This window comes from Scyliorhinus torazame, chromosome 10 (assembly GCF_047496885.1).
Source record: "Scyliorhinus torazame isolate Kashiwa2021f chromosome 10, sScyTor2.1, whole genome shotgun sequence".
Taxonomy (NCBI): Eukaryota; Metazoa; Chordata; class Chondrichthyes; order Carcharhiniformes; family Scyliorhinidae; genus Scyliorhinus; species Scyliorhinus torazame.
This window is the reverse complement of record NC_092716.1, coordinates 72,658,422-72,685,115: the sequence shown is the minus strand read 5'-3', so window position 1 is coordinate 72,685,115 and position 26,694 is coordinate 72,658,422. Positions and strand designations below refer to the sequence as shown.

General features: G+C 46.3%; 1 protein-coding gene across 12 annotated transcripts in view; it reads right to left on the bottom strand.

The window, feature by feature from the left end:
* Positions 1–319: 319 nt before the first annotated feature.
* Positions 320–26,694, bottom strand: part of chd9 (chromodomain helicase DNA binding protein 9) — a 306,991-nt gene continuing 280,616 nt past the window's right edge. For all 12 annotated transcript variants that reach the window (XM_072518240.1, XM_072518239.1, XM_072518242.1 and 9 more), the window contains 2 exons: positions 12,630–12,734; positions 320–4,526 (listed from right to left, as the gene is read on the bottom strand). In XM_072518240.1, the coding sequence (XP_072374341.1) occupies positions 3,654–4,526; positions 12,630–12,734 (978 nt within the window). In that variant the 3' untranslated portion in view covers positions 320–3,653. The remainder of the gene's footprint in view (positions 4,527–12,629; positions 12,735–26,694) is intronic.

Here is a 26,694-nt window from a genome sequence, read left to right as displayed (position 1 = left end):
CACAATTTTAAAGACACAGGCATCCTTAGGATAGTTTCTGCGATGCAATTAACTGATTACCCATGGTATGTAAAGGATAGATAATGAATCACAGGTTTTGTTCAGTTGTATAAAAGTCTAACCAGCACTTTAAATTGCAGTATTGCCAGTTCATCGTGCTCTGCCTTTATGTCTTTATACCCAATATGACTCTGCAGGGCTTCTCACAGCCAAACCAGTGTCAAATTTCCAGTGATAAAAATTAGTTGTAGAAAACTCTTCAATTAAGAATTGCGCAATAGACAGAATTTAGAATGAGAGTACACAAACATACATCATGGGTAGTCAAAGAATAGGTTTAATAAAAATAATTAAACTTCCATTTGCTCTATAGAACTTCATAGAAAGTAATTCAATAAATTACAAATGACTTTTAAGACTCATTGTACTACAGAAAGCCAATTCAGACTACACAGAATACAACCTGCAAGTACTGCAATTGTTCAAAATAAAAACACACTTAATCATCAAGCCTCCAGCAACATAATTAAATACATGGTCAGAGCAGCTACCAAAGTTTGACTTACAATAACTACAAATACACATATTCAATTTACCAACTCATCAGTGATCCTGTTAATGGCAGCATGTATTAGTGTAATCCGTTTTGTGTGTTTGCTTGTGTTGACTAATGCTACGTCAGTGCATCGCATCAGCCACTGATTGTTACACGTTGTTGTCTCCTGTAGTTTTACTTCTGTGGACTTTTTTTTTTTAAATATTAAAAAAAGCAGGACCAAAGTCATACCATCTGAACACAATTATTGAGAGTCAGTAAAAATAAAGGAAATGGTTATTAAATCTAACCTGGAGGCAAAAGGAGACAATGTGACATTTTACATAAATGTTTGAAAGCTGTGGTCTGTCAGATCTCACCATTGTAAGAGTATAATGACAAAAATACTTTAATTACTAGACTTCAGGGAAATATACGTTTATATACAGTAATGCTTCATTTCAGACAGAAGGAGCAATTCAGTATATAAAGAACCCAGCACATTATAATTTAGTTTAATGCTGCCTGTGTTTAGCACTACAAAATTACTGTAAAAAATATTTAAAGTATTCACTTAGTCTGCATACTTTTTAAAGCTGTGGTATCCTTTTAGGTGGCATTTACAAACTGCATTTGAAAAATCTAAATACCATCCTACACCTACTCCAGTCTTCAAAAAGTATCATTCATGAATATTAAAATCGCACTATAATGACTTGGAGATTGCAACTCTTTTCAAAGTGATTTTTGCGTCTGTGGGATTGAAAATCGCTCAAATGCAGTGGATTGAATATATGTTTTTGTCAAAAATGTTTCTTTTAAAACTTGCCTTATATATAGAACGATGTGATTTGGTTGGGTGTATAACAATGCCAATTTTCTAGCAGAAATACTTTGGAGCACAACAAATTCTTGCCAAATGTTCAGTGAAATACAGTAGATAATATTGCTGTTAAATTCTGTACAGATTAAGGATCCAACTCGAAGCTTGTCGAATAGCCAAGACGAACAAGCTCCAAATTAATTTGTTTCTGTGTTGTATAATTTGTTCCTCTTCCATGTATTTAAAAAATAATCAGTTACATACACTGCACATCAGTTATACAGTGCACAGCACAATTGGGGATTGTACTTTGTTTTGGAAGGGTATGTAATTGGTCTACTATGTAAGCAGGCAAAAAGGGGGATACAACAGCTTTAAAAAAAAGACTGCATATTGAACCTCTCTTTGTAAACTATTGTCTCTAAATACATTTCTAACTGTGAAATCAATATAAATTCTCAATACTGCAAATAGCATTAATTGCCTTTGCTTCTACCATGTGGGTACTTGTGCATGTTGGTACATGTGGGTACCAGGGGCTGGTTTAGCACAGTGGGCTAAACAGCTGGCTTGTAATGCAGAACAATGCCAGCAGCGCGGGTTCAATTCCCGTACCGGCCTCCCCGGACAGGCGCCGGAATGTGGCGACTAGGGACTTTTCACAGTAACTTCATTGAAGCCTACTTGTGACAATAAGCGATTATCATGTAACACTGCTTTGCGATTATTTAAAACCAGCTTTTGACAATGATTTTTCCAGTCTTATTACTGACAGCGGAAAGGAATACCTTGTATTAAATTAAAATTACTGTGCATTTACGGTACATTAGTGTAACAAACAAGAATTATACAGTCAATTCACAAGGAAGATAATTCTGCAATGCACACAGTCGATAGATAGTGCTGTAATCTGTTAGTTCCTGGTGAGGTTCACATATCAAGAGACATTTGTTTAATTTTCAAATTCTGTACTGAATGCCCAACGCAAAACTGCTGTTCAGCATTGATTGGTATGACGCTGGTAGGTAATAGTTGCTGGGGACCTAAATTTAAATTGGATCAGCACTGTACCCACAGCCCTTTCCAAACAGAGGTTGGCATGGTTCCTATGGAAAGATGATAATGCGTGCCAAACAATATTTCACTGCAGTGAAAACAATTGTATTTTCCAATGCAGCGAACTAACACACTGCTCTGCAGTGATAATAAACACTGAAAACTGTAGAATAAAATGCATCACTTCCTCTTCTACTTGTATACTTTTATTTCATTAATTCCTATAGTGATTTTTTGGCAGGAATGCATTGTGTATTTTAATTTACTGAACAGCTCCTTATATATTCACAAACAAGAAGCTAGATTATGTAAATTGGGATCAAAGTATCCTTTCTGGACACAATTCCTATTTCTGCTGCCTATGTTGAGACACCAACTAATCATTCCCATGAAATGAATGACCAGGCAGAATATACTGCACGTTTCAATTTGACTTCCCATGGCACCGTGCCCCTTTTAATCATTTGCAGAGAAAGAACACATGCAAGGCGAAAGCACTCACTACAACCAGCTATGTTATGTAATAAATGAGACATCTTGCAAACTTCAAACAAAGCGAATATTATAGAAACTACTTCTGTAAACCTTCTAAACTAGCACAGCTGAGGTAATAAATAAATAGCCAGTTCTATGGCTGATTGGGGGGAAAAAAATCTTCCAAATAACTCAGAAGTGTACCTGAATTTTAAAACTGATAGTGCATCACAACACTTTAGCAATAAAATGCAAACTTCCATTTCGACTGTTGCCATGTTGCATTATCAAGATGTATATTCTACAGTTTTAATGACATTCATTAGCTGCCAGGGTTATTGCTGTGTCTCCTGCAGTTTGATCTGAGTACTGAAATGAGTGTCAAGGAGTTTGTGGATTTATATACAGTAAGTTAATATGATATGCATAAAGGTGTTCTCATTTTCCCTAGTTTACACCAAATATATTAAATATACGGCTCTCGTGGTGCATATTTCTTTTATTAAAATTAATCCCCTAAAAAAATTAACAACTAGCACTGTGATGCTTCAGTATAGCACACATGGATTTTGTTAGCCTCCCGAAACAGCTTTACATGCAAGGTATCATTAAGTACTTTGTACCTTTAAACAAATACTGAAATTCTTTCAGTTAATCACAGATGAGTATTGTTTTTTCCAAATCATCACTGGGCTATTTACAAATGAACCATTTATACTATCAATGAAGCTGTTCCAGTGTAAGATTAAATATATTATTTCAGGTTCAGTCTTCTTCACTGGAATCTGAATCATCTGGTTGAGTTGTATCTTCACTAGTGGACAACGATGTTGTTTTCTCAGATGCATCGTCTCCACTGTTTTCGTGTGAAGAATTCTGTTCTGTTCGCTCGTGATGTTCTGCTGCCTCCTTTGAAAGCTTGGGCATGTTTACATTTGTATTCCTGTTAGTCTGTACATCAAAGATATTAGTCTGAGGGAATCTGGGGATAGGTATGTTAAGGCCTGGAGAGAGTAGAATGCCTGGATAAAGCATACTGGACAACAACAGGGGATTAATAGCCAGAGGACTGCTGGATGCTGCTGAGGCAGAAGCACTTGTGGTTGGCGTAAGCTTCTTGGGAGAAGACATGGTAGAACTTGACACACAGATTTCACTACAAACATCCACATTTTGTTTCTCTGTCCTTTCATTTGTCCCATCTTTTGGCTTGAAGGAATCTACAGTGCTATTTCCCTTTCTATCCTTGGGACCAGTCTCTGAAGGTTTACTCAGTAATTCTCCCATGCCAAATATATTTGGTAACCCTGCCATACCAGAATGCATCATAGGAAATATAGAAGCCAGGGATTTTGTGTCTCCTCCTACAGATGAAAGGCCCGCAGGAAATCCCATTAATCCAGCTGTCAGTTGCAAAGATTGTAAATTCTGGAGATTCTGCTGCAAACTTTGGAGGCTGTTTAAATCCATCCCAGCTAGAAGGCCATTGGCGACCAAGGGATGAACAGTCATGGCTGCAGCGGCTGCAGCAGCAGCTTTGGTGAGCTCACTTTTTGGGCGTCTGCCTCTTCGACTAGCCTCCTCTCGCACAACAGGTCCGGTGAGGATGCGGTCAAACATATTTTCCGGTAAATACCCCTAGAAAAGACAAATCAGCGGTGTTAAAAGTTTTGCCGTGTTTATATGCGATATGTAACAAAGCCAGGATGGTAGCGTTAGATCACCCTTTTACCTTTCCTCCTATTCTGATCAATTTTCTTCCCTGCTTTCCTGAAGGTATTGGTTCCTTGCTGACACATGGCTCTATAGGGATGAGACACCCTCATGAATCTGGACCAAATTGTCATTCTTCATTTGTAAGTCGATGCGAGTGATGTGTCAGGCAATATAGCCACAAGAAATGTCATAGCCAATGCCCAATTACTAGTCAAAGAGTTCAGAAGTGAGATCTCGCTTCCCTTACTCTCGGAGCAATAAGATTCAACCAGATCACTAAATTCGGTATTGAACTAGAATCAATGCGGAGACTGTCCAGTTTACGGATAAGTTAAATTCCACCTTGAGTGGCTGAAGCCCATTAGAGCACTTCTTTGAATGCTGCTCAAATTCCCTATGCAAATAAATAGGTCAAATGAGGATATCACAAACACACACCCCACACACACACTTAGAAGTTACAATACCGAAACAGACTATTTGGTCCAATCTGTCCATCTCACATTTACAATACTTGCAATCAGAGTTGTAATCACATTTACCTATCCTGTTCTCATATTCTTTCAGGTATTTAAAATTCAATTAGTTAAAAGTTCTGGAATTGAAAGCTAGTTTTAGTAATGGTGACCATGAAACGAACATCAATTGTTGTAAAACCCATCTGGTTCATTAGGGTGTGTTACGGAAGGAAATCTGCCGTCCTTACCTGGTTTGGCCTACATGAGATTTTCATCAAACCTTTCATAATTTTAAACACTTCTAAATTATTATTTAGAATTCAGCATTGTTGTAATGGAAAAAAAGACTAAGGGCTGGATTCTCCCTAGCCAGACGCCAAAATTGTGATCGGCAATCGGGCAGAGAATTTCCGACGCCAGAATTGGGGCCTGCGGTGGTTTGACGCCGGTCTACCATTCTCCGCCCCTCCAAACTGACCTAATCGCGCCGCGTTTCGTTTCAACGCCATTGCCGTGTCATCAGCTGGCCCACTGGCGATGCTCCGCCCCTGATGGGCCAAATTCCCGACAGCGCGGACCACATGTGGCCCTAGGGGTCGGACAGTGTCCAGCGCTGCCACACTCGTCCGGGATCCGTGCCTCTGGCCAGATGGGCTTTTGCTAGGGCTGGGGGTACTGGCCAGGCGGTGGGGTCATGGCTGGCAGCTTAGGGTTTGAGCACGGCCGGCGCCATGTTTGACGGCGCGACCGGTGCAGGTCATCAGCCCTGTGCATGCACAGCCCTGGACCCGGCCATTCTCTGGCCGTTTTCGGCGCGATCCACGGGAGTTTCATGCAGTGCCTGTGCTAGTCCCTCACTGGTACTGGAATCGGTGAGGGGTTCGTTTCGATTTTCCGGTCATGAACCTCCCGCGGATTCGCTGTTCATGCCGGCACCTAGCCTCAGAAATGGAGAATCCAGCCCTAAATCTTTCAAGTCTTTCTTTATATTTATGTTTCTTCCTGACAAGGAAGTATTGTAGTGAACCTGTGTTGTGGCTAAATAAAAGGAGGCACTAATAAATTTGCAGAGTGGGCATGTAATGCGTGTAATTAGAAAATTCATTTAAAATATATATATGGCTATCTTTGGAGTGTCAGAAGACCCGGGAGTTCAGGGGGCGAAAGAGGCTGACGTCTTGGCCTTTGCCTCCCTAGTAGCCCGGAGACGGATTTTATTAATGTGGAGAGACTCGAAGCTCCCGAGTGTAGAGACTTGGGTTAACGACATGGCTGGGTTTCTCAGCCTCGAGAAAATTAAGTTTGCCGTAAGAGGGTCTACGCTAGGGTTCTCTCGGAGGTGGCAGCCGTTCGTCGACTTTCTCGGGGAAAATTAAAATGTCAGCAGTAGCAGCAATCCGTAGGGGGGGGGGGGGTGAGTGTTTCATTGGGATGGTGTGGGAAGACTTGAGTCGCGTGGTGTAATGTCTATTTAATTGTTACTGTATCTTCTCTTTTTGTACTATGTTAATGTTCACTCTAGTTTATTTTGTTATTATTGTTACTACTGTTTTATTATGAAAAATTGTGCAAAACCTTAATAAAAATACTTTAAAAAATAAAATAAAATATATATATGGCTAAGGTGCTGCATTTTGATAGGATGAATAAGGAGGCCACATACTGTTTGGGCAATAAAACTGAAGGGGCTAAAAGAGCAGAAATACAGATACTAAATCACAAAGAAACGAAGCAGATTAATTAGGGCATTAAAAAGCAAACCATTGGGATCCATTTCTTGAGGAATAGAATTAAAAAGCAGTGAAATGATGTTAAACTGGTACAGACCTTCTGGTTAAACTACGCTTGGGGGGGTAGGGGGTTGTCGCGTGAGCGGCTGTAGTTTCAAGAGCCCCGTCTCTGCTTATCTTTTAATTCGTCTTTTCATCCTGGTGCACATTTCGTACTTGTCTTTTCTTGGGTTACGTGGCTTGTGCCATGTCCCAGGAAGCATTTGTTAGGTGTCCTTTCGAGAAAGAGCAGAGGTAAAACCTCATGGCAGCTGGGGTGCGGCCCTGCCTGCAGTGGCGCGATTTCTGTTGATTGGGCTTTTGCCTTAGTGGTGCTCTGTGCATCGGATAATGGCTACAAATGGAGCTGTTATCTTTGCTGAAAATCTCAGCTCTGTGGTGCAGGTCATCAAGGCTCCCTTCCAAGAGTTCTGAGGTACTTTTATGGATGAGGAGATTCTTGTGGTTGAGAGAGCACTTTCCCTGGTGGGGCCCGCCTCCATGTTGCTGAGATCCTGCTACATGGCTTGTCGTCCATTCTGAAGGGTTCGGGAGTAAGAGACTGAGCGGGGTATAATCCCTGGGCTTAGCCCTGGCCTCGGGGTGGTGGAAGAGTTTTAGCGAGTTCGAGGATTGGCTGCCATGTTTCAGTATTCTTGATCTGAAGGCTGGATGTATTAGATTTGATGGAGCACAACATTTATAAGAGAAAGGATGTATAATCATCTGGAAAGGAATAATTTGATTAGAGATAGTCAACACGGTTTTCTGAAGGGTAGGTCGTGCCTCACAAACCTTATTGAGTTCTTTGAGAAGGTGACCAAACAGGTGGATGAGGGTAAAGCAGTTGATGTGGTGTATATGGATTTCAGTAAAGCATTTGATAAGGTTCCCCACGGTAGGCTACTGCAGAAAATACAGAGGCATGGGATTCAGGGTGATTTAGCAGTTTGGATCAGAAATTGGTTAGCTGGAAGAAGACAAAGGGTGGTGGTTGATGGGAAATGTTCAGACTGGAGTCCAGTTACTAGTGGTGTACCACAAGGATCTGTTTTGGGGCACTGCTGTTTGTCATTTTTAGAAAAGACCTGGAGGAGGGCGCAGAAGGATGGGTGAGTAAATTTGCAGATGACACTAAAGTCGGTGGAGTTGTGGACAGTGCGGAAGGATGTTACAAGTCACAGAGGGACATAGATGAGCTGAGGCGCTGGGCTGAGAGGTGGCAAATGGAGTTTAATGCAGAAAAGTGTGAGGTGATTCATTTTGGAAGGAATAACAGGAAGACAGAGTACTGGGCTAATGGTAAGATTCTTTGTAGTGTGGATGAGCAGAGAGATCTCGGTGTCCATGTACATAGATCCCTGAAAGTTGCCACCCAGGTTGAGAGGATTGTTAAGAAGGCGTACGGTGTGTTAGCTTTTATTGGTTGAGGGATTGCGTTTCGGAGCCATGAGGTCATGTTGCAGCTGTACAAAGCTCTGGTGCGGCCGCATTTGGAGTATTGCGTGCAATTCTGGTCGCCGCATTATAGGAAGGATGTGGAAGCTTTGGAAAGGGTGCAGAGGAGATTTACCAGAATGTTGCCTGGTATGGAGGGAAGATATTATGAGGAAAGGCTGAGGGACCTGACGCTGTTTTCGTTAGAGAGAAGGTTAAGAGGTGACTTAATTGAGGCATACAAGATGATCAGAGGATTGGATAGGGTGGACAGTGAGAGCCTTTTTCCTCGGATGGTGATGTCTAGCACGAGGGGACATAGCTTTAAATTGAGGGGAGATAGATATAAGACAGATGTCAGAGGGAAGTTCTTTACTCAGAGAGTAGTAAGGGCGTGGAATGCCCTGCCTGCAACAGTAGTGGACTCGCCAACACAAAGGGCATTCAAATGGACATATGGATGATAAGGGAATAGTGTAGATGGGCTTTAGAGTGGTTTCACAGGTCGGCGCAACATCGAGGGCTGAAGGGCCTGTACTGCGCTGTAATGTTCTATGTTCTATATATTGTCTTCTAGGCCAGCGATCGATCTATCACACTGAACATTAGTCTTGTATTGTCCTATTCCTGATGCTCGTTGTGAGAGATTGCAGGCGGTTGAACTCATCGAACCAACCCCCCTGGCTGGGCAGATTAGGCCACTTCGGTGTTGGTGAGACGGCATGGTGGAAGTAATGGTGTCTTTTACTTGGTTTGTCTGAATCCTTGAGAGATCATGAAGAGTGCTCGTTGATCCGGATTTGCTTTCCTTGTGCGAATAGAAAGATGTCTTTATGCTGAGAACTGCCCTGCAACTTGTCTGTTTTCCTGAAAGTTATTCCCTGTTGATCATGTTGTTGTTTTCTTGATGCTGTCTTTCTTCCCCACAGGGAGTGTGAAATCTGGGGTGCGGCCCTGCTTGCAGTGGCGCAGTTGCTGTTGATTGGGCTTTTGCCTTAGTGGTGCTATGTGCATCGGATAATGGCTGCCAACGAAGGTGTTATCTTTGGTGAAAATCTCAGCTCTGTGGTGCAGGTCACCAGGGCTCCCTTCCAAGATGGCCTGTACCTTTTGTTTTTCTGATTTAGCAAATGGGAAATGGAATTTGTGCACAGTTTCAATCCTAATGATAATTATTCCTTATAGTGTCTTATAGTCGTAGTGATTGAGGGAAGGTGGTGTTTGTTGCTATCACTCCCAGTGGAGTTTGAAAGGAAAATGAGTGGAGCCGGAACGGGGAGAGGGTGGAAGGATGGGGCTGGTAGGGTTAGTTCATCCTCGCAGTGATCGAAGATAAACTCCCATTTAGAGCTCATCAGTTTCGAGCTTTTCCTTTTTTTCCTTTCAGGTTTGAAATTAAGCTCGTCGGTTATTAGTGTAGGCTGAAGTGGGATTAGCATTTGTGGCTGAAAGTGGCCCTGGATACATCCCCTTTATATGAGGGTGGTTATCGAGAGTCGGTTGGGTGTCCCAACTGGGGGTTTCTTTTTCCCTTTTTCATCTGGGCGAGAATTGTACTGGTCTTGGTTCTGGTCTGGCCCAGTGGAGTGGGTGGGGGTTCTCAGGTGGCCAGCCTTTCCTCCCAGGACGCCCTACTGATGGGTCTCTTGATGGTTTTTCTTCTCCCAGATTGGGATCTCCATTTGGCTAGGGTTAGAGCGATTATCCTTTTCCTTCTTGTGAGAATGGGACTGGGTGGGCGCAGGATCGGCGTGGTGTGGAGTTTGGGAGTGTGTGGAAGGCCCTGGAGACATAATTTCCTGAGTTTTTGTTTTGGACGGCGCTGGGCTAGGCCAGGCACCGTGGCTGTTATCCAGTTGTCCCCAAGGATCATACATGTCCCCTTTTGAGGGAGGCCTGTGGAGGTGGCCCGGAGTCTGGGTTTGATTCCCAGGTGCATGGAGGTTTGGGGATGGGCTGAGCTCTGTACTTAGTTGACATCCTGTTTTTTTCCTGGGGTAGGTGTGATTCCCTCCTTATTGACTGGTGGCGACTCTCTTCCTTGTTGGAGCTGCATGAGATGTTGGGCGTGTGGCTTGGATACGGATTCCCTGGTCTGCTTTTTTCGTGTATGTTACCCTTTTGTAACTTTGTTGTGTCAATTTCTAAAAATTGACCTCAGGCGGGATTCTCCAGTCGCCGGCCGAACGCGGCTGGAGAATTCTGCTGTATGTATTTATTTAAAAAATATTTTCCTCATATGTACATTGCTTTCCTAACCCCATTCTTGACCTTATTTTATATTTTACTTCAGTTCCTTTGTTCTTATGGTCCTCATCAGCCCTCCTCTTCAATTTTAATTTGTTTCCTACGACTTGCTTTTTCCATGGCATCCTAAAACTACAAGGAATTTCAAAAGAACTTATTCTGTATATTGGTCATCATTTTTTTTAACCTAATGTTCCTCTACAGTCCCATGACCATTTCTTGTTTCACCTTACCTCAACTAGCGCACTCAACTATCTAAACTCTGCCCCAGCCCAATCTGGTTTCATATTTTTCTACTGACTTTACCCTTTTCAGTTTACCATAACCCTCATCATAATTACAAGGTTTGATCTAGCTCAGCATTCATACCCAGATCCAGCCCTTGTTGGCCGGACATATCACTTGCTCGGCCGGTTACACATTGTAGGAATCCATTTTCTGCCCCCAGCACCCACTCCCAATTTATTCACTCGCTTCCTAATAGGTAAGTGGATAATTAGAATCTCACAGGAGAATAATAATTTAGTTATTCCCACTCAAGAGCGGGATCTGGAATGCTCCACCTGAAAAGGTGGCGGAGACGGATTCAATAAATAATCTCATAAAAAGGAACTGGTACCTGATGATGAGGAACTTAGCAGACCGTGGGGGTTGGGGGGGGGGGGGGGGGGGGGGGTGAGAATAAGCACAAGGCTCTTTCAAAGAGCCAGCACTGGTACAATGCACTAACACTAGTCTCCTGTGTTGTAAATTTGTACATTCAACTCTCCAATACAATGTATATCTCCTCTCCAGAATTGAGGTATAATTCACGCCTACTACAAATGATGTATTAGTACCCCAGTTTATTCCCTATACTGTGCATTGCTGTAAGAGCATTTTAACTCATTTTTAATTGAATACAATTACCGCTTCCTATTGATTCTTTTTGTACAAGGTAACTACAGACCTTTCCCTATTTATATCTTATCCATCGGATCTGCTCCACGTCTCTCTTAATTGTTTCTGACATGAAACTACCCTAATATGTTTCTCCTTTCTCAATTAGCTGGCCCAGTGGCGGTTTTCCTTTTTTCAACTCCCACTTTCAAAGAACAAAGACAAGTACAGCACAGGAACAGACCCTTCGGCCCACCAAGCCTGCACCGGCCATGCTGTCCGTCCAACCTACCACTTGCCCTTTTAAACAAAAAATATCCTTGGAAAAACACATCACTCAAATCAGTGCTATGGGCGTTTGCCAGCAAACAAAATGCAGCCACGGTGGAATTGTTAACGGGGTTGGGGGAGAAGACCTGTAAACAATATAATTTAAAAAACCAGTGCTCACAGCCTTTCACACAATGTTGAGAGTCAGATCTGAGAATTGTCATGGCCTCTTTATTACCACTGTCCCTGATTTGGATGTGAAGAATGAATGAATGAATAAGAAGGAATGTTTTACTCTCATCAACTATATCAAAATCTGAGCAAACAAGCTCAAAATTACAAAGCAAGAATGTATAAACAGCATTTGCACTTCAGGCTTGCAGTGCTGCATAATTTCTAGTCAGCGCTGTTCAAAGTCAATGTCTTAATTATGTTTCAATTTCACAGATCAGATCAGCAAATTATCAGAAGTCACAGTCCATCTCCGGCATCTAAACTGTGAATTAAATTGATGAATTATATAAAGACTAGGCCATGTAGAACAGTGCTTTGGTTTGGCATTATTAATTCAGATTTACATGTTACAAAGCTAGAGTAACATAGTTCATGATCTAGATTTCCAGCCATTGTGTGATCCCAACTCAGTGTGAATCTCTGACATGCACTGCGGATCGAAAGTAGCAGATTTGAATAGCGTTGAACAATAAAGTTACTTAATGAGAGGACTGGATCTCAGAGTCAAGCTGTCAGGTTGAGTTATTTAACGGTATCTAATTACCTCGTGGTCTGAGCTGGGCAAACGTAGTTCCTCTGGCCCCATGCAGGACAATGGGCAACAAGGCTCTGCCACTGGCCCTGGCTCATCACAGTCTAATTAACTACACTTTTGCTACTTCAAAAAAAGGCACAAATTACAATGGCAAAACTTCAATATGAAACTTTTAAAATTTCATTACTTTACTCACCGACTGCTTCACTACATTTGCCCATTCCGGAGCGATTCCGAAGTCTGGATTTTCTCGCAGCCACCTCTCCAGATCTTTGATTGGAGGAGCTAGTGAGCCACCCACCTAAATTTACAAAAAAAATGTTTGCGGTTTACAGAACTCCTTTAAACATTTCCACTTTTTTTCTCCCTGGATTCTCTGTACATTGAGCTTTAAAATACCAATATTGCAAAAACAAAATAAATAAGAGCCTGTATCCATGACAACACATTGACATGCAGTGGTTAGAAAGAAAGGCGAACCTTCTGCGGATGTTGGAAATCTGAAACATAAACACAAAATTCTGGAACCATGGCTGCATTAGTGGAGAGAGGAAAAAAGGCACGTTTCAGGTGTGCGACCATTTGTTCAAACTCCAAAACGCGGCTGAACTCCACTATCCTGCCCACTCCCCACATCCCTTTGATTCCCCGAGACACCAAAAATCTGTCTCAGCCTTAAAAAATAATCAATGATGGAGCAACCACAAGCCTCTGGCGGTAGAGGATTCTAAATATTCAGATGCGAAGTGGCTAGCCTGCAGCTCTATTTCCTGCACAAAGGGGTTGAGGTAATGAGTTGGCCACCTTTGGTTGAATGTGCAGTATAAGGACATGCATTACGGCAAATTTGCTCGTCCTTTCACATCCTAGTTCAATTCCTCCTAGGTTGTCTGTGTTTTCATCACCAGCCAACAGAATTTCTTTGAACACGAGCTGTAACATTTATTGTGTGACCGAATGGACAAATACATTTTTAATTATGATGATAATTAATAATCAGGCAAGTCGATATGGTCGTAATTAAGGGCTTCTGCCAAAAAAGAAAACAACCTAGAATGGTGTGAAAATTGAAAAGTTAATGTTTGCTGGTTGATTTCCTTATCATTGTGAGTTGGTAAATGTAAAGAATAATAATTAATTTTGTACTGCTCATTTCTCGACACCACTAATTGCAATGAACAGTAATTTAAAAAAAATATATACATTTTATTGAGGTATTTTTGGTATAGAAACAACAACAAAATAGACAAGATACATGAAACCATAAACATAGCGCAAAAACTGTTTACCTTTCGTTCAGGTCCCACCCTTATTACCCCCCTACTCTAACCTGAACTACTCCCCCCCCCCCCCCCCCCCCCCAAGCCCCTGGTCTGCTGACGATTAATTTTCCGCAAGGAAGACGACGAACGGTTGCCACCTCCGGGTGAACCCTAACAGTGACCCTCTCAGGGTGAACTTAATTTTCTCCATACAGAGAAAGCTAGCCATGTCCGATAGCCAGGTCTCCGACTTCGGGGGCTTTGGGTCCCTCCATGCTAATAGTATCCTTCTCCGGGCTATCAGGGAAGCAAAGGCCAGAACATCTGCCTCTTTCTCCTCCTGGATTCCCGAATCTTCTGACACCCAGAAAATCGCCACCTCTGGACTCAGCGCCACCCTTGTTTTTAAAACCTTCGACATGACGTCCACAAACCCCTGCCAAAATCCCCGAAGCTTCGGACATATGGACATGGTTCGCTGGTCCTCCCGTGCATTTTGTGCACCTGTCCTCCACCCCAAAGAAACTGCTCATCCTGGCCACTGTCATGTGAGCCCGGTGCACGACCTTAAATTGTATCAGACTGAGCCTGGCACATGTTGCAGGCACGTTGACTCTATTCAGCTTCATCTCCTTGGTCTGCGTCTCCTCCGACCCCATAAGTTCCTTATACATGTCCGAAACGCTCCCCTCCCCTACCCACCCTCTGGAAATGACCCTGTCCTGAATCCCCCTCAGCGGTAGGCCACCTGTTTACGAAGGAAGTCCAGCACCTGCAAGTATCTGAATTTGTTTCCCCTCGCCAGCCCAAACTTTTCCTCCAGCACCCTCATACTCGGAAAGCTCCCCTCTATGAACACATCCCCCATCCTCTCAATCCCCGCTCTCCGCCATACCCAGAACCCCCCATTCATACTCTCCAGGGCAAACCGGTGGTCATCACAAATTGGGGCCCAGACCGATGCTCCCACTGCTCCCACATGCCGCCTCCACTGGCCCCAAACTCTCAGGGCCGCCACCACCACGGGGCTGGTGGAGTACCACGCCGGCGGGAGCGGCAGAGGCGCAGTTACCAACGCCCCCAGACTGGTGCCCTTACAAGAAGCTGCTTCCATACGCACCCATGTCGACCCCTCCCCCACCACCCACTTCCTGATCATGGCTATGTTAGGCGCCCAGTAATAATTACTAAAATTTGGCAGCGTCAGCCCACCCTCTCCTGGCTCTGCTCGAGCATTACCTTCCTTACCCGCGGGGTCTTGCCCACCCAGATGAAGCCCATGATCACCCTGTTGACCCGCTTAAAAAAGGATCGCGGAATAAAAATGGGGAGACATTGAAATACAAATAGGAACCTCGGGAGAACCGTCATTTTCACCGTTTGAACCCTCCCGGCCAGCGACAACGGGAGCGCGTCCCATCTCTGGAAATCGTCCTTCATTTGGTCCACTAGCCGGGCCAGATTCAATTTATGCAGCCGGTCCCATTCCCGCGCCACTTGGATGCCCAGGTACCTAAAACTACTCCCTACTGACCTAACCGGCAGCTCCCCCAGTCACCCCTCCTGTCCCCTTACCTGAACCACAAACATCTCACTCTTATCCATGTTTAGCTTACACCCCGAAACCCGGCCGAATTCCCCTAAAATCTTCATGATTTCCCCCATCCCCTCTACTGGGTCCAAAACGTACAGAAGCAGATCATCCGCATAGAGCGGAACCCTGTGCTCTCCCCCCCGCCCCCTCCAGCCCCTTGAAGCTCTCAGAGCGATTGCCAGCGGCTCTATAGCCAGCGCAAAGAACAGTGGGGGGAGGGGGCACCCCTGTCTCGACCCCCGGTGCAGTCTAAAGTAGTCCGAAGTTGTCCTATTCTTCCGTACACTTGCCACAGGAGCCTGATACAGTAACCTGACCCAGTTAATAAAGCCCCGCCCAAATCCGAACCGTCCCAGTACCTCCCACAGATAGTCCCATTCTACCCGATCAAAAGCCGTTTCTGCACCACTACTTCAACCTCCCAACCTTCCGGCGGCATCATGATCACATTTAGCAGCCTTCTTACATTGGCCACCAACTGCCTGCTCTTAACAAACCCCGTCTGGTCCTCCCCAATAACGTCAGGAACACAGTCCTCAATCCTGGAGGACAAGATTTTGGCCAGCAACTTGGCATCCACATTCAGCAGGGAGATCGGCCTGTAGGACCCACACAGCTCCGGGTTCTTCTTGTCCCGCTTAAGAATCAGCTAAATCGTTGCCTGTGACATTGTTGGGGGCAGCACCCCTCTTTCCTTTGCCTCATTTAACATCTTCAACAACACTGGCCCCAATATCCCCGAGAACTTTTTATAGAACTCTACTGGGTACCCGTCCGGACCCGGGACCTTACCCGCCTGCACGGCCTTCAAGCCCTCCACTATCTCCTCCAGCCCAATTGGGGCCCCCAGCCCTTCCACTCGCTCTCCATCCACCGTTGGGAAATTCAGCCCCTCCAAGAAGCGCCTCATCCCCTCTGGCCCCGTAGGGGGTTTCGACCTCTACAGCCTGTTGTAAAAATCTCTAATCACCTTATTCACCCCTACCGATTCACCAACCAGGTTCCCCTCACCGTCCTTTACTTTCCCTATCTCCCTGGCTGCCTCCCTCTTCCTAAGCTGCTGTGCGAGCATTCTTCTGGCCTTCTCCCCATGTTCATAAATTGAACTTCTCGCCTTTCTCAGCTGCTCCACCGCCTTCCCTGTGGTCAGCAAACTAAACTCCACCTGCAGCCTCCGCCGTTCCCTCAGGAGACCTGCCTCTGGGGTGTCCGCATACCTCCTATCGATCTGGAATATCTCTTTTACCAGTCTGTCCGTCTCTGCCCTGTCAACCTTCTCCCTATGAGCCCGGATCGAGATCAGCTCCCCCTTACCACCGCCTTCAGTGCTTCCCAAACGACCGCTGCCGAGGTTTCCCCCGTGTCGTTGACCTGCAGGTAGTTCTGAATACATTTCCTCAGCCGCTCGCACACCCCTTCATCCGCCAAAAGTCCCACATCTAACCTCCAGTGCGGGTGCTGATAACTGTCTTTACTAACCTGCAGGTCAACCCAGTGCGGTGCATGGTCTGAGATTGTGATCGCCGAATAACACGTGTCCACTACCCCAGCCAGAAAGACCCTGCTCAAAATAAAGAAATCAATCTGGGAGTACACTTTATGCACGTGTGAGTAGGAGAACTCCTTCGCCCTCGGCTGCCCAAACCTCCATGGATCCACGCCCCCCCCCCACCCACCCCATCAGCTCCTTGAACCCCCTTAGTTCCTTTGCCATTGCTGGCACCCTGCCCGTTTCGAGCTTGACCGGTCTAAGTCCGGGTCCAAAACTGTATTGAAGTCCCCTCTCATGACCAACCTGTGCGAGTCCAGGTCCGGTATCTTCCCCAGGATCCTCTTTATAAACTCCATATCATCCCAATTTGGCGCATACACATTTACTAATACCACCTGCATCCCCTCCAGTTTCCACTGACCATAATATATCGGCCTCCCACGTCCGAGAGTGTTCTACCCATCTCAAACACCACCCGCTTATTGATCAGGATCGCGACCCCTCTCGTCTTTGAATCTAGTCCCGAGTGAAACACCTGGCTGACCCAGCCTTTCCTCAGTCTAACCTGGTCCGTTACTCTAAGGTGCGTCTCCTGCAACATCACGACGTCCGCCTTCAATCCCCTAAGACGCGCGAACACATGTGCCCTTTTAACCAGCCCATTTAACCCACGAACATTCCAGGTGATCAGCCTAGTTGGGGGGCTCATTGCACCCCCCTCCACCGATCAGTCATCCCATTTTTTAGGCTCGCCAACAGCCTGTGGTTCGCGCCTCCACCGGTCCATCCCCAGGCATCCCCCGCCCCCGACCTCCTCTCTGTCCCTCAGCCCTAGTCCCTCCCTCGCCAGCAGAACATTCACCCCCACTCCCCCCTAGCAACAACACCCTGTAAACCAATCCCTTTCCTAAACCAAACATATGCACACCCCCCACTGCGCTTCCGAGAGCTAGCTCACCCAGCTAGCTTGGTGGCCCCCATCCCCGGCGCCAGATAGTCTCCCACCTATTGTACCCCCCGCCCCGCCCGCTCGCTCATGCAAACAAACTCCAACATCAAACAATCCCCACACAATTGCCCAACAGAAAACCACCAAGATCAAAACTAGCACACCACCATCCCCCAACAATGCAAATGAAAACCTAAACTCACCCAGCTCTACTGCTGGTTCCAAGCAAATCGAGAAAACTTTTACAAAAACAGAGAAACAAAACAGAGAAAACAGAAACACGAACGTTGCAGCCAAGTTCAAAAGTTCTTAGTCCTTCGTCAGCAAAGTCTTGCAAAGTCCAACGCATCCTCAGGCGACTCAAAGTAAAAGTGCTGATCCTCATGCGTGATCCAGAGACGGGCTGGGTATAACAGTCCAAACTTCACCTTTTTCCTGAAAAGGATCGCCCTGATCTGAATGAAGCCTGCTCTCCTCCTGGCCACCTCCACGCTCAGGTCTTGGTAAACCCGCAGGATGCTATTGTCCCATTTACAGCTCCGTGTCTGCTTGGCCCACTGCAGAATACGCTCCTTATCAGAGAACCTGTGGAATCTCACCACCATTGCCCTCGGGGGATCTCCCATTTGCGGCTTCTTCGCAGGTGCTCTGTGAGCCCTATCCACCTCCAAGGGCCGGGAGAATGCCCCATCACCCAGCAGCTTCTCAAACATGCCTGCGACACATGCACCAGCGTCTGTTCTTTCGGACCCCTCCGGGAGCCCGCCAATTCTTAGGTTCTGCCGGCGGGAACTATTCTCTAGGTCCTCCACATTCTCCAGAAGCTTCTTTTGCTGGTCTCTAAGCATCCCCACCTCCAGCTCTTCCGCAGTCTGATGTTCCTCCTGCTCAGCCAGCGCCTTCTCCACCTTCTGGATCGCCCGATCCTGGGCGTCCAACCTGAGCTCCAGCCGCTCAACCAACGCTTTTATCAGGTCCAAGCAGTCCCGTTTCTGTGTAGCAAAGCCTTCCTGGATGACTTGCATCAGCTGCTCCATAGACTGCTGGGTCGACAAGCCAGAGGTTCTCCCCCCCCCGCCATGCTGTCCCCTGTTGCAACTACAGCCCAATTCTTCTCTGTCTTCTTATTTCTGCCCTTACGAACACTTCTAGTCTTTTTCTCCATGCACCGAAGTGGGAATTCAGTAGAGAATTGCCACTGACATCCGTTCTACAATTCAAGTCCGTTAAAAGATCGGGGGAAACGGTCCAAAAGTCCGACCAGAGCGGGAGCCACCGAATGTGCGACTTACTCCTTCATAGCCACCACCAGAAGTCCTGCAATGAACAGTAATGACAGTACAGCGTATGTGTTAGACACATGACCCAGTCCAATTATCTTAATGGTATCAGTGCCTTGCACAGCCAACTACTTTATTGGGGTGCAGAGCAAAATTAATGGGTTGGAAAAAATCCTCAAAGTTGCGGCCGAGGCACAAATTATATGTTAGTAATCTGTGCATTTTTTGGCTTCTTGCAATAAACTTTAAGACAGAAAATGTATGGCAGCTGCTTAGAATATGTTCCAGAATTATTCGGTTTAAAACTCAAGTCACATACTATGTGGCAGTTTTCATCGCTTGAGCTACAAACACTAGCCCATAACTTGCTGGAGCAGGGCAACTAAAAGTTTGCTTTTAGTTGGACCTGCCCTTAGACTTAATGGTTTCCCAGGTGTCTGTTGTCCTTGTCCTTCTAGGTGGTAGCTGTCATGGGTTTGGAAAGTGCTGTTGAAGGAGGCTTGGTGAGTTGCTGCAGTGCATCTTGTAGATGGTACACACTGCTGCCACTGTGTGTTGACGTTGGTGGGAGGGAATGTTTAAGGTGGTGGATGGGATACCAATCAAATGGACTGCTCTATCCTGGGCGGTGCAAGCTTCCCGAGAGCGGTTGGAGCCCCATTCACGAATGCAAATGGAGAGTATTCCATCACAATCCTGACTTGTACCTTATATATGCTGGACATAGTATTCACACAGCTGGTAGGTTCAGCTTCTGATCAATGGTAACGCCAGGAAGTTGATAGTGGGGAATTCAGCAACTGTAATGCTATTGAGTATCATGGGGTGATGGTTAGATTCTCCCTTATTGGAGATGGTCATTGGTTGGCACTTGTATGGCACAATGTTACTTGCCACTTATCAGTCCAGGCTGGAATATTATCCAGGTCTTGCTGCAGACGGACACTGATTGCTTCAGTATCTGAGGTATTGTGAATGATGCTGTACTGTAATAGCTTGGCTAGGGCACAGCTTTGGAACACAAATCTTCAGTACCATTGCCAGAATGTTGTCAGGGCTCAACAGTGTACAGTGCCTCCAATCATTTCTTGATATCACAAAGTGAATCAAATTGGCTGAACATTGGAATCTGTGGTTATGGGGACCTCAGGAGGAGACTAAGATCGATTATCCACTCGGCACTTCTGGCTGAAGATGGTTACAAATGCTTCAGCCTTGTCTTTGCATTGATGTGCTAGCCTCTCCCAATCATTAAGGATGAGGATATTTGTGGAGCCTCCTCATCCGGTGAGTTGTAATTGCCCACCATTCCTAACTGGACCGGAGAACTTAGATCTGCTCCCTTGGCTGTGGAATCGCTCAGCTCTGCCAATTGCATGTTGCTTCTGCTGCTTGGCACAAAAGCAGTCCAGCGTTGTAGCTTCACCAGGTTGACGCCTCATTTTTAGGTATACCTGGTGCTGTTCCTGGCATGCCCTCCTGCACTCTTCATTGAAATTTAGTGCAAGCTGAGGACGACTAGGGTCTGGTATATGTGTGAACAGGGAACGTCAAGTGCGTATTGCCTTAAACAATCAGATTGAAGTGCAAGGTCAGAGTGTGAAGTTTAAATTAGAGGGCGAGAGAGAGAGAGAGAGACAGACAGGCAAAGAGATTAACTGGAAAAGTTAAAAAAATGAATTTTTAATAATCTCCAAAAGCTAAAGAGGCAAGAGTCCAAATTGAGTAATTTTCAAAGCCAGAGACGGTGTCATGTGTGTTCATCACTGACCGTCAATGTTAGAAGGCTATTTAGGGTGAAATGGACAGGATTTAACTTTCTGTGGCAGGCTTAGGTCTCACCTACTGTGCAAATAAAACAACTTCACATGGTTTGATTGCAAGGCAGAGAGCGGGAATGTCTTTTGGGCTACATTAATGTCAGAGAAGCACATCTCAAACAGCAACCCAGAAAGAGAAACCAGTACAACTTGGAAATGACTGGTACTGATCCGAAGGGCAGCAACTCACCAAGGATCCTTCTGAGCACCTTCCAAATGCACAACATTTGCCACCAAGGAGGACAAGGGCAGCCGATGCACGGAAACACCACCACCCGCAAGTTCCAATCCAAGTCACACAACAACCCGACTTGGAAATATATCGCTGTTCCTTCATGGTTGCCTGGTCAAAATCTTGGAACTCTCTTCCTAACAGCACGTGGGTGTACCTATGCCACGTGCATTGCAGCGGTTCAAGAAGGCAGCTCACCACCACCTTATTGAGGGCAATTAGGGTGGACAATAACTATTGGCCTAACCAGCGAAGCACACATTTCGTGAAAGAACAAAAAAAATCTGGAGTTACATTTTGAGGTAAAAAAGACACGCTCACAGCAGAAGAAATGACCAAGGTGATGGCTGTGGAACTTGAAAACAGTTCACAAAACACATGGAAGCGATGGAGATGGGGGCGGTATTGAAAGTGCTGGTGGAGGAGACGATTGCCCCGGTGAGGGCGGAGGTATCAAGCGCAGCGGCGGAGGTGCAGAAGCAAGGTGAGACACTGAAGGAAGTGGAAGAGGTATTATCGCAGCACAGTGATCAACTCACCTCGATGGGGAAGGAGTTGCGGAGGGTGATAGAGACCAACAAGGGTCTGCGAGCCAAAATGGAAGACCTGGAAAACAGATCCAGGCGACAGAATCTGAGGATTGTGGGTCTACCCGAAGGGGTGGAAGGCCCGAGGCCGACGGAGTATTTTGCCACAATGTTGACGAAGCTATTGGGGGAGGGGGCCGATCCCTCCTGATATGAACTGGATCGGGCTCATCGGTCGTGGAGGCCTGTACCAAAGACGAGTGAGCCGCCAAGAGTAGTAACTCTGTGTTTCCGTAGGTATAGCGTGAAGGAGAAAGTCCTGTGCTGGGCAATGCAGAAGCGGGTGGTGCAGTGGGCTGGAGCTGGTATACGCATATACCAGGACTTTATGGTGGAGCTGGCGAGGAGGCAGGCTGCCTTCAGCTGGGTGAAGAATGCACTGTACATCAGCAAGGTGCAGTGCGGCATAGTATATCCAGCTAAGTTGAGGGTGACCTACAAATCCCGAGGACTTTTATTTTGGGACGGCGGAAGCAGCGGAGGAGTTTGCGAAGGCAGAAGGACTGTGGCAGAATTGAGAAATGGGTGTGCACCAATGTAGCCTCATGGAACTTTATTTTTTCACTGTGTGTTGGTGCATGTACTAAATGAATCAACGCTATATATATTTGGACAAGCAAAGAGGTGGGACTTTCATTTGCAATGATGGTTCTTTGGGGCTTGGGTGTGTATGCGGGGGTTGTGTGCTAAAGGAGATTCCTGGTTTTCATGGGACTGGGCAAGGGGGAAGGAGACCCGGGTGGGGGCCTCCACACGGGCCGGTTTAAGCCTTCCAGTGAACGGGAGTGAGGTGGGGGGAGGGGTTGCTGCCATCGGAGCCTGGTAGAACAGGTTACGGTGAGTCTAGCCGGGGTGAAAAGTTGGGGGAAGGAACCAAGGTTGGGGGCGGGGAAGAAGGAGTTTACAAGAGGAAGTGGAGGGAAGGAGTCTGGGAGGGTGTCTATAATTCATGGGTGTCATTCATGGTACTCTTTTGGGGATTGGATGGCATTGAATATTAGGGGGGGGGGGGGGTGGACTGTATATGTCAATGGTGACCATCGGCGATTTCTGATGCCATTTTCCTTTTTTTTCCACCTTGGGAGGATTTGTTTTATTTGATGCTTATATTGTCAGGTGGGTCGTTGTTTGCGGGATGGTGGGAGGATGGGATCGTTGTTGTTGGTAGGGGGTATAGCCACCTGGGTTGGCCACTTCCCGACTTAAAATGGAGGTCCGCAAAGACTACAGGGAAAGTCAGCCAACACAGGCAAAAACTAGCAAATACAAAATCTCCTGTGTATTAGAACTTGCAAAAGCCCAGACAGCATTGAAACTCACAGCCATCTGCATACTTATGAGCGATACCCGGGAACAATCGAAACATTTAAGGTGAATAAGGCCAAGCCAGACTCCTCGGTGCCAGCAGGAGCCAAGACAAAGGAAGGCCAACGGACACCCAGGGACCGCCCAGCGATCAGGGAACAACTCCAGTATTGGAGAAATCGATCCAAGTGATCGGAACATAGTCCAATCACTTGGAACCAGATACGGGGTCCATCCCGAACGGCGAGAAGCCCCTGGGGACTATAAAGTAGAGCCTCCAAGTTCAAATCGGTCTTCTTGGCAGGGTCAATCAGCAACGCAAATCAACCCTTGACAGTGAACTGCCTAGCTGCCGCATCAAACAAGTAAATCCCCAGTCAACGCACTCTACGAGATAGGCGCTCCTAGCTACCAGTCCATACCAGCTTTTGAATCCTGCAGACTCAGAATCGAACGAAAGGCCATTTGTTCCCCTGACTTGGTGGGCCAGTTCCGAAGCTAAGTATAGGCCTTTTAGCGATATAGTCTAGAAAGTAGAGTTATATGCATGAGTAGTGATTTACTGTGTATAATAAATGTGTTTCGATTTGAATCTTACTAATTGGTGTGTTGAGTTATTGGTCAGTACTTGAACTTGAACCTCGTGGTGGGATCATAAACATACCTGGCGACTCTAGAGCAAAGGTTATAGAAACAGAGCAAATTCAGTAAAGACCCAACAGGCAACGAATTAAGAGCCAAAGTTAGCAACATTTACTGGCGACATCCTGACGGGACCTGACTTAGAAGTGTTCGAACCACTCCGGGAGAACCCAAAATTTGAATTAGAATCCAATTGGGAACAGAAAAACCACAAGTGTTCAAGCAGTTCTGATCAATCCTCATAATTCGGAAGCATGTTAATGCATGTGTAAGTAATAGGGCTATAAGGTAAAACTGATAGATTTTTGTTGCGAAAAACTGTCGGGAGTTTGTATTCCGGAAAATAGCGAAAGCCGTACCCGTAATTACAGCACCGCCTTAGTACCCCTCGTTCCAAATTTTAAGAGAGTATTTAGAGAGGAAAGATGGCAATGCAACGCCTCATGAACCCTGAAGAATTTGTGGTCGCAGTGACCAGCAGTAGAGTAGGTCAGTGTCCCGTTTGGGAAGAGGAGATCAGGAAATATCTCAAAGAGAAAGGATGGCCCCTTTGGAGTGAATTCTGTGACAATGAGGAAACAGGACCCGGGAATATAGGACATACTTGGTGGGAGAACCTGTCAGAGATCCACAAGAAGAGCTTGGGAAAAGCTTGCAAGCTGATGGCAATCGTGTCCTGTCTGGCACAGCGAGGCAGAGAGGAGGTCATTCGGACGCTCCGCAAAGAGATAGAGGAGACACATCGAATGAGCAAGGTCGAGAAAGAGAATATAGATTTAAGAAGGAAATTGGCAGCAAAGGACGGAGAGGTGGATGATGCCAAGTGGGCACACCAGTCTTGTCTAGCGCACCTGAGCAGCTTCCAAACCCAATATGAAAAGGCCTATCAGGACACGCAACATGCAGTCCTGGTAAGAGAAGAGACAGAGAAACAGGTGGAGGCATTGCAAAGGCAGTGCAGCGATCTAAAAGCAGTGTTAAGAGCACTCCATGCTGCCACCACGGAGCACAGACAAAGCCTCACTAGATCATGCGAAATGCCGGAAGCAGATTGCGGAACTGCAGTCTTTGCTTTCAGTGCAAAATGGGTTTCAGAGCACCTTTGGATGGCCCTGATTGGCAAGGATTAAATAAAACCACGCATAGGTATGTTCAGGGACCATGTGCGCAAGGAAAGCCCCAAAGGAGAAAAGCACCCCAAGCCCCCACAGAGCATATAATCAGGCAACCATGAATCCAGTAACCACCCACCGCACAGTCACATCGGAAGGAGACGCAGAATTCCTTTACACCACCCCCTTAACCGTGACCCAATTATGGGACGCGTGCGAAAAGATAACACCGTCCCTCCCCACCTCAGACCCCCACCACTTCTTTGCTAGAGTAAAGCAGCAGGCGACCATGTACGGCCTGGATGAGCGTGAGCAAGTGAAGCTCACAGTTTTAAGCTTAGACCCTTTGGTCGTAGCAGCCCTTCCCAACCCACAGAATGTAGGAGGAGGCACCCTTGCAGAGATGCACACGGCGATCCTAGATGCGATCGGCTATAATAGAGGTGACCCAGTAGAAGGCCTGAATAAGTGCAGGCAGAAGAAGACACCCCACACACTCTCATGACCGGACGCCCCATGAAAGGCACAGAATTTTTATTAGGACTTGACTTGACCAGCCCCGAAGTGACTGCCCTCACACACGAGAACGCAGTAAAACAGTTAGTCGAAAATGTAAAAACGGCTCAGCTAGCAGCCGCAGTAAGATTAGGCACTAGAAAGAAACAGAGCAAGGCTTGTTTCGACAAGACAGTGCATGTGACTGAGTTTGAGGTAGGACAGCAGGTCATGCTCTCCATTTACAACCCCAGCACATTCCTGTCACAGAGGTATTCGGGTCCGTACTCCATTGCGGACAAAGTAAACCGCTCCGTCTAGAAAATTAAGTACCCCAATGGAAAGACTGCGTGGTTCCATATTAACCAGCTTAAGGCATATGGCCCACAGTCTAACCACGCACACCACGTCATGCTCGATGCAGCAGACCACACCCTGCCCACACCCAACGTATCCCTACCCTCCCCCAACACACCCACAACTTCCACGGACTCGCCCTCGACTCCACCCCCGAACTCTAGACTCCACCCCGGAACGCCCACAGACAGCGACTGTGACACAGACAATAGCCACAGCACGCTTCCCTACTATCCCCATGCAACAGGCCCCACACTCAGCGAATCTGAACACGATTCGAGTGATCCCTTCCTGATCACATTCCTCAACAAACCCCACCAAAGACCACCGCCCTACGATGATGACCCCGACTCTGTTCCCACAGGATTAGACATAACTTTTTGGCACCGCGACAATTCATACAGGCTCATCCGAAACGACGAGATGGACCCTAAGTCACACCATGCAGCTTTATCAACCCTCATCCATTCCAGAGTGTGGCATCCGGGAGAAGAGGACCACTTTGAGTCTGACTCCCAAAACGAGAACCCCTTTGCGACCCTGTTCACAACTGATAACTGAGGTGTCCAGATGATGTTTTAAAAAGGAACCGCTTGGGAGAAACGGTGTCCTTTCTGATGGAACCTGCAGCATGTTGTTCAATGTTTGTTTGTTAGTGTCATTGTTAAGTATTGTTTGTACACTCGGAAGTTCCACGGCCACACGCCATATTTGTCGGCAGAAACCTGTGAAAACTTGCCAGCACGCCTATCGGCAGAAACCACTGAGAGCTTGCCAGCCCCCGTTCATAACTGCTCTTCTGGTTCGACGGTAGAACCTTTACAGCAAGCCCCCACGATGACTACATTTTTGCCCGTTCATGCCAGTTGCTCAGGCAGTGGAGAAACGGCATGGTCCCCGCCCTGCCTGAGGAACCCCCTCTCTGGTCAGCTACACTCAGGTAGAGCACATACGGCATTGATCACCGTCCTACACGGAGATTCTATCCAATTATTACCCGCCGCGGCCCATACGCACCCCATTTTTGGCTCATTATGTTCAAAATTCTTTTTGTTTGGTTTTGGCAACCTATGGTTGCTTCCCTCTGCTATTTACATCCTCAAACACTAGGATGGTAAATGACACAGGCTGCGA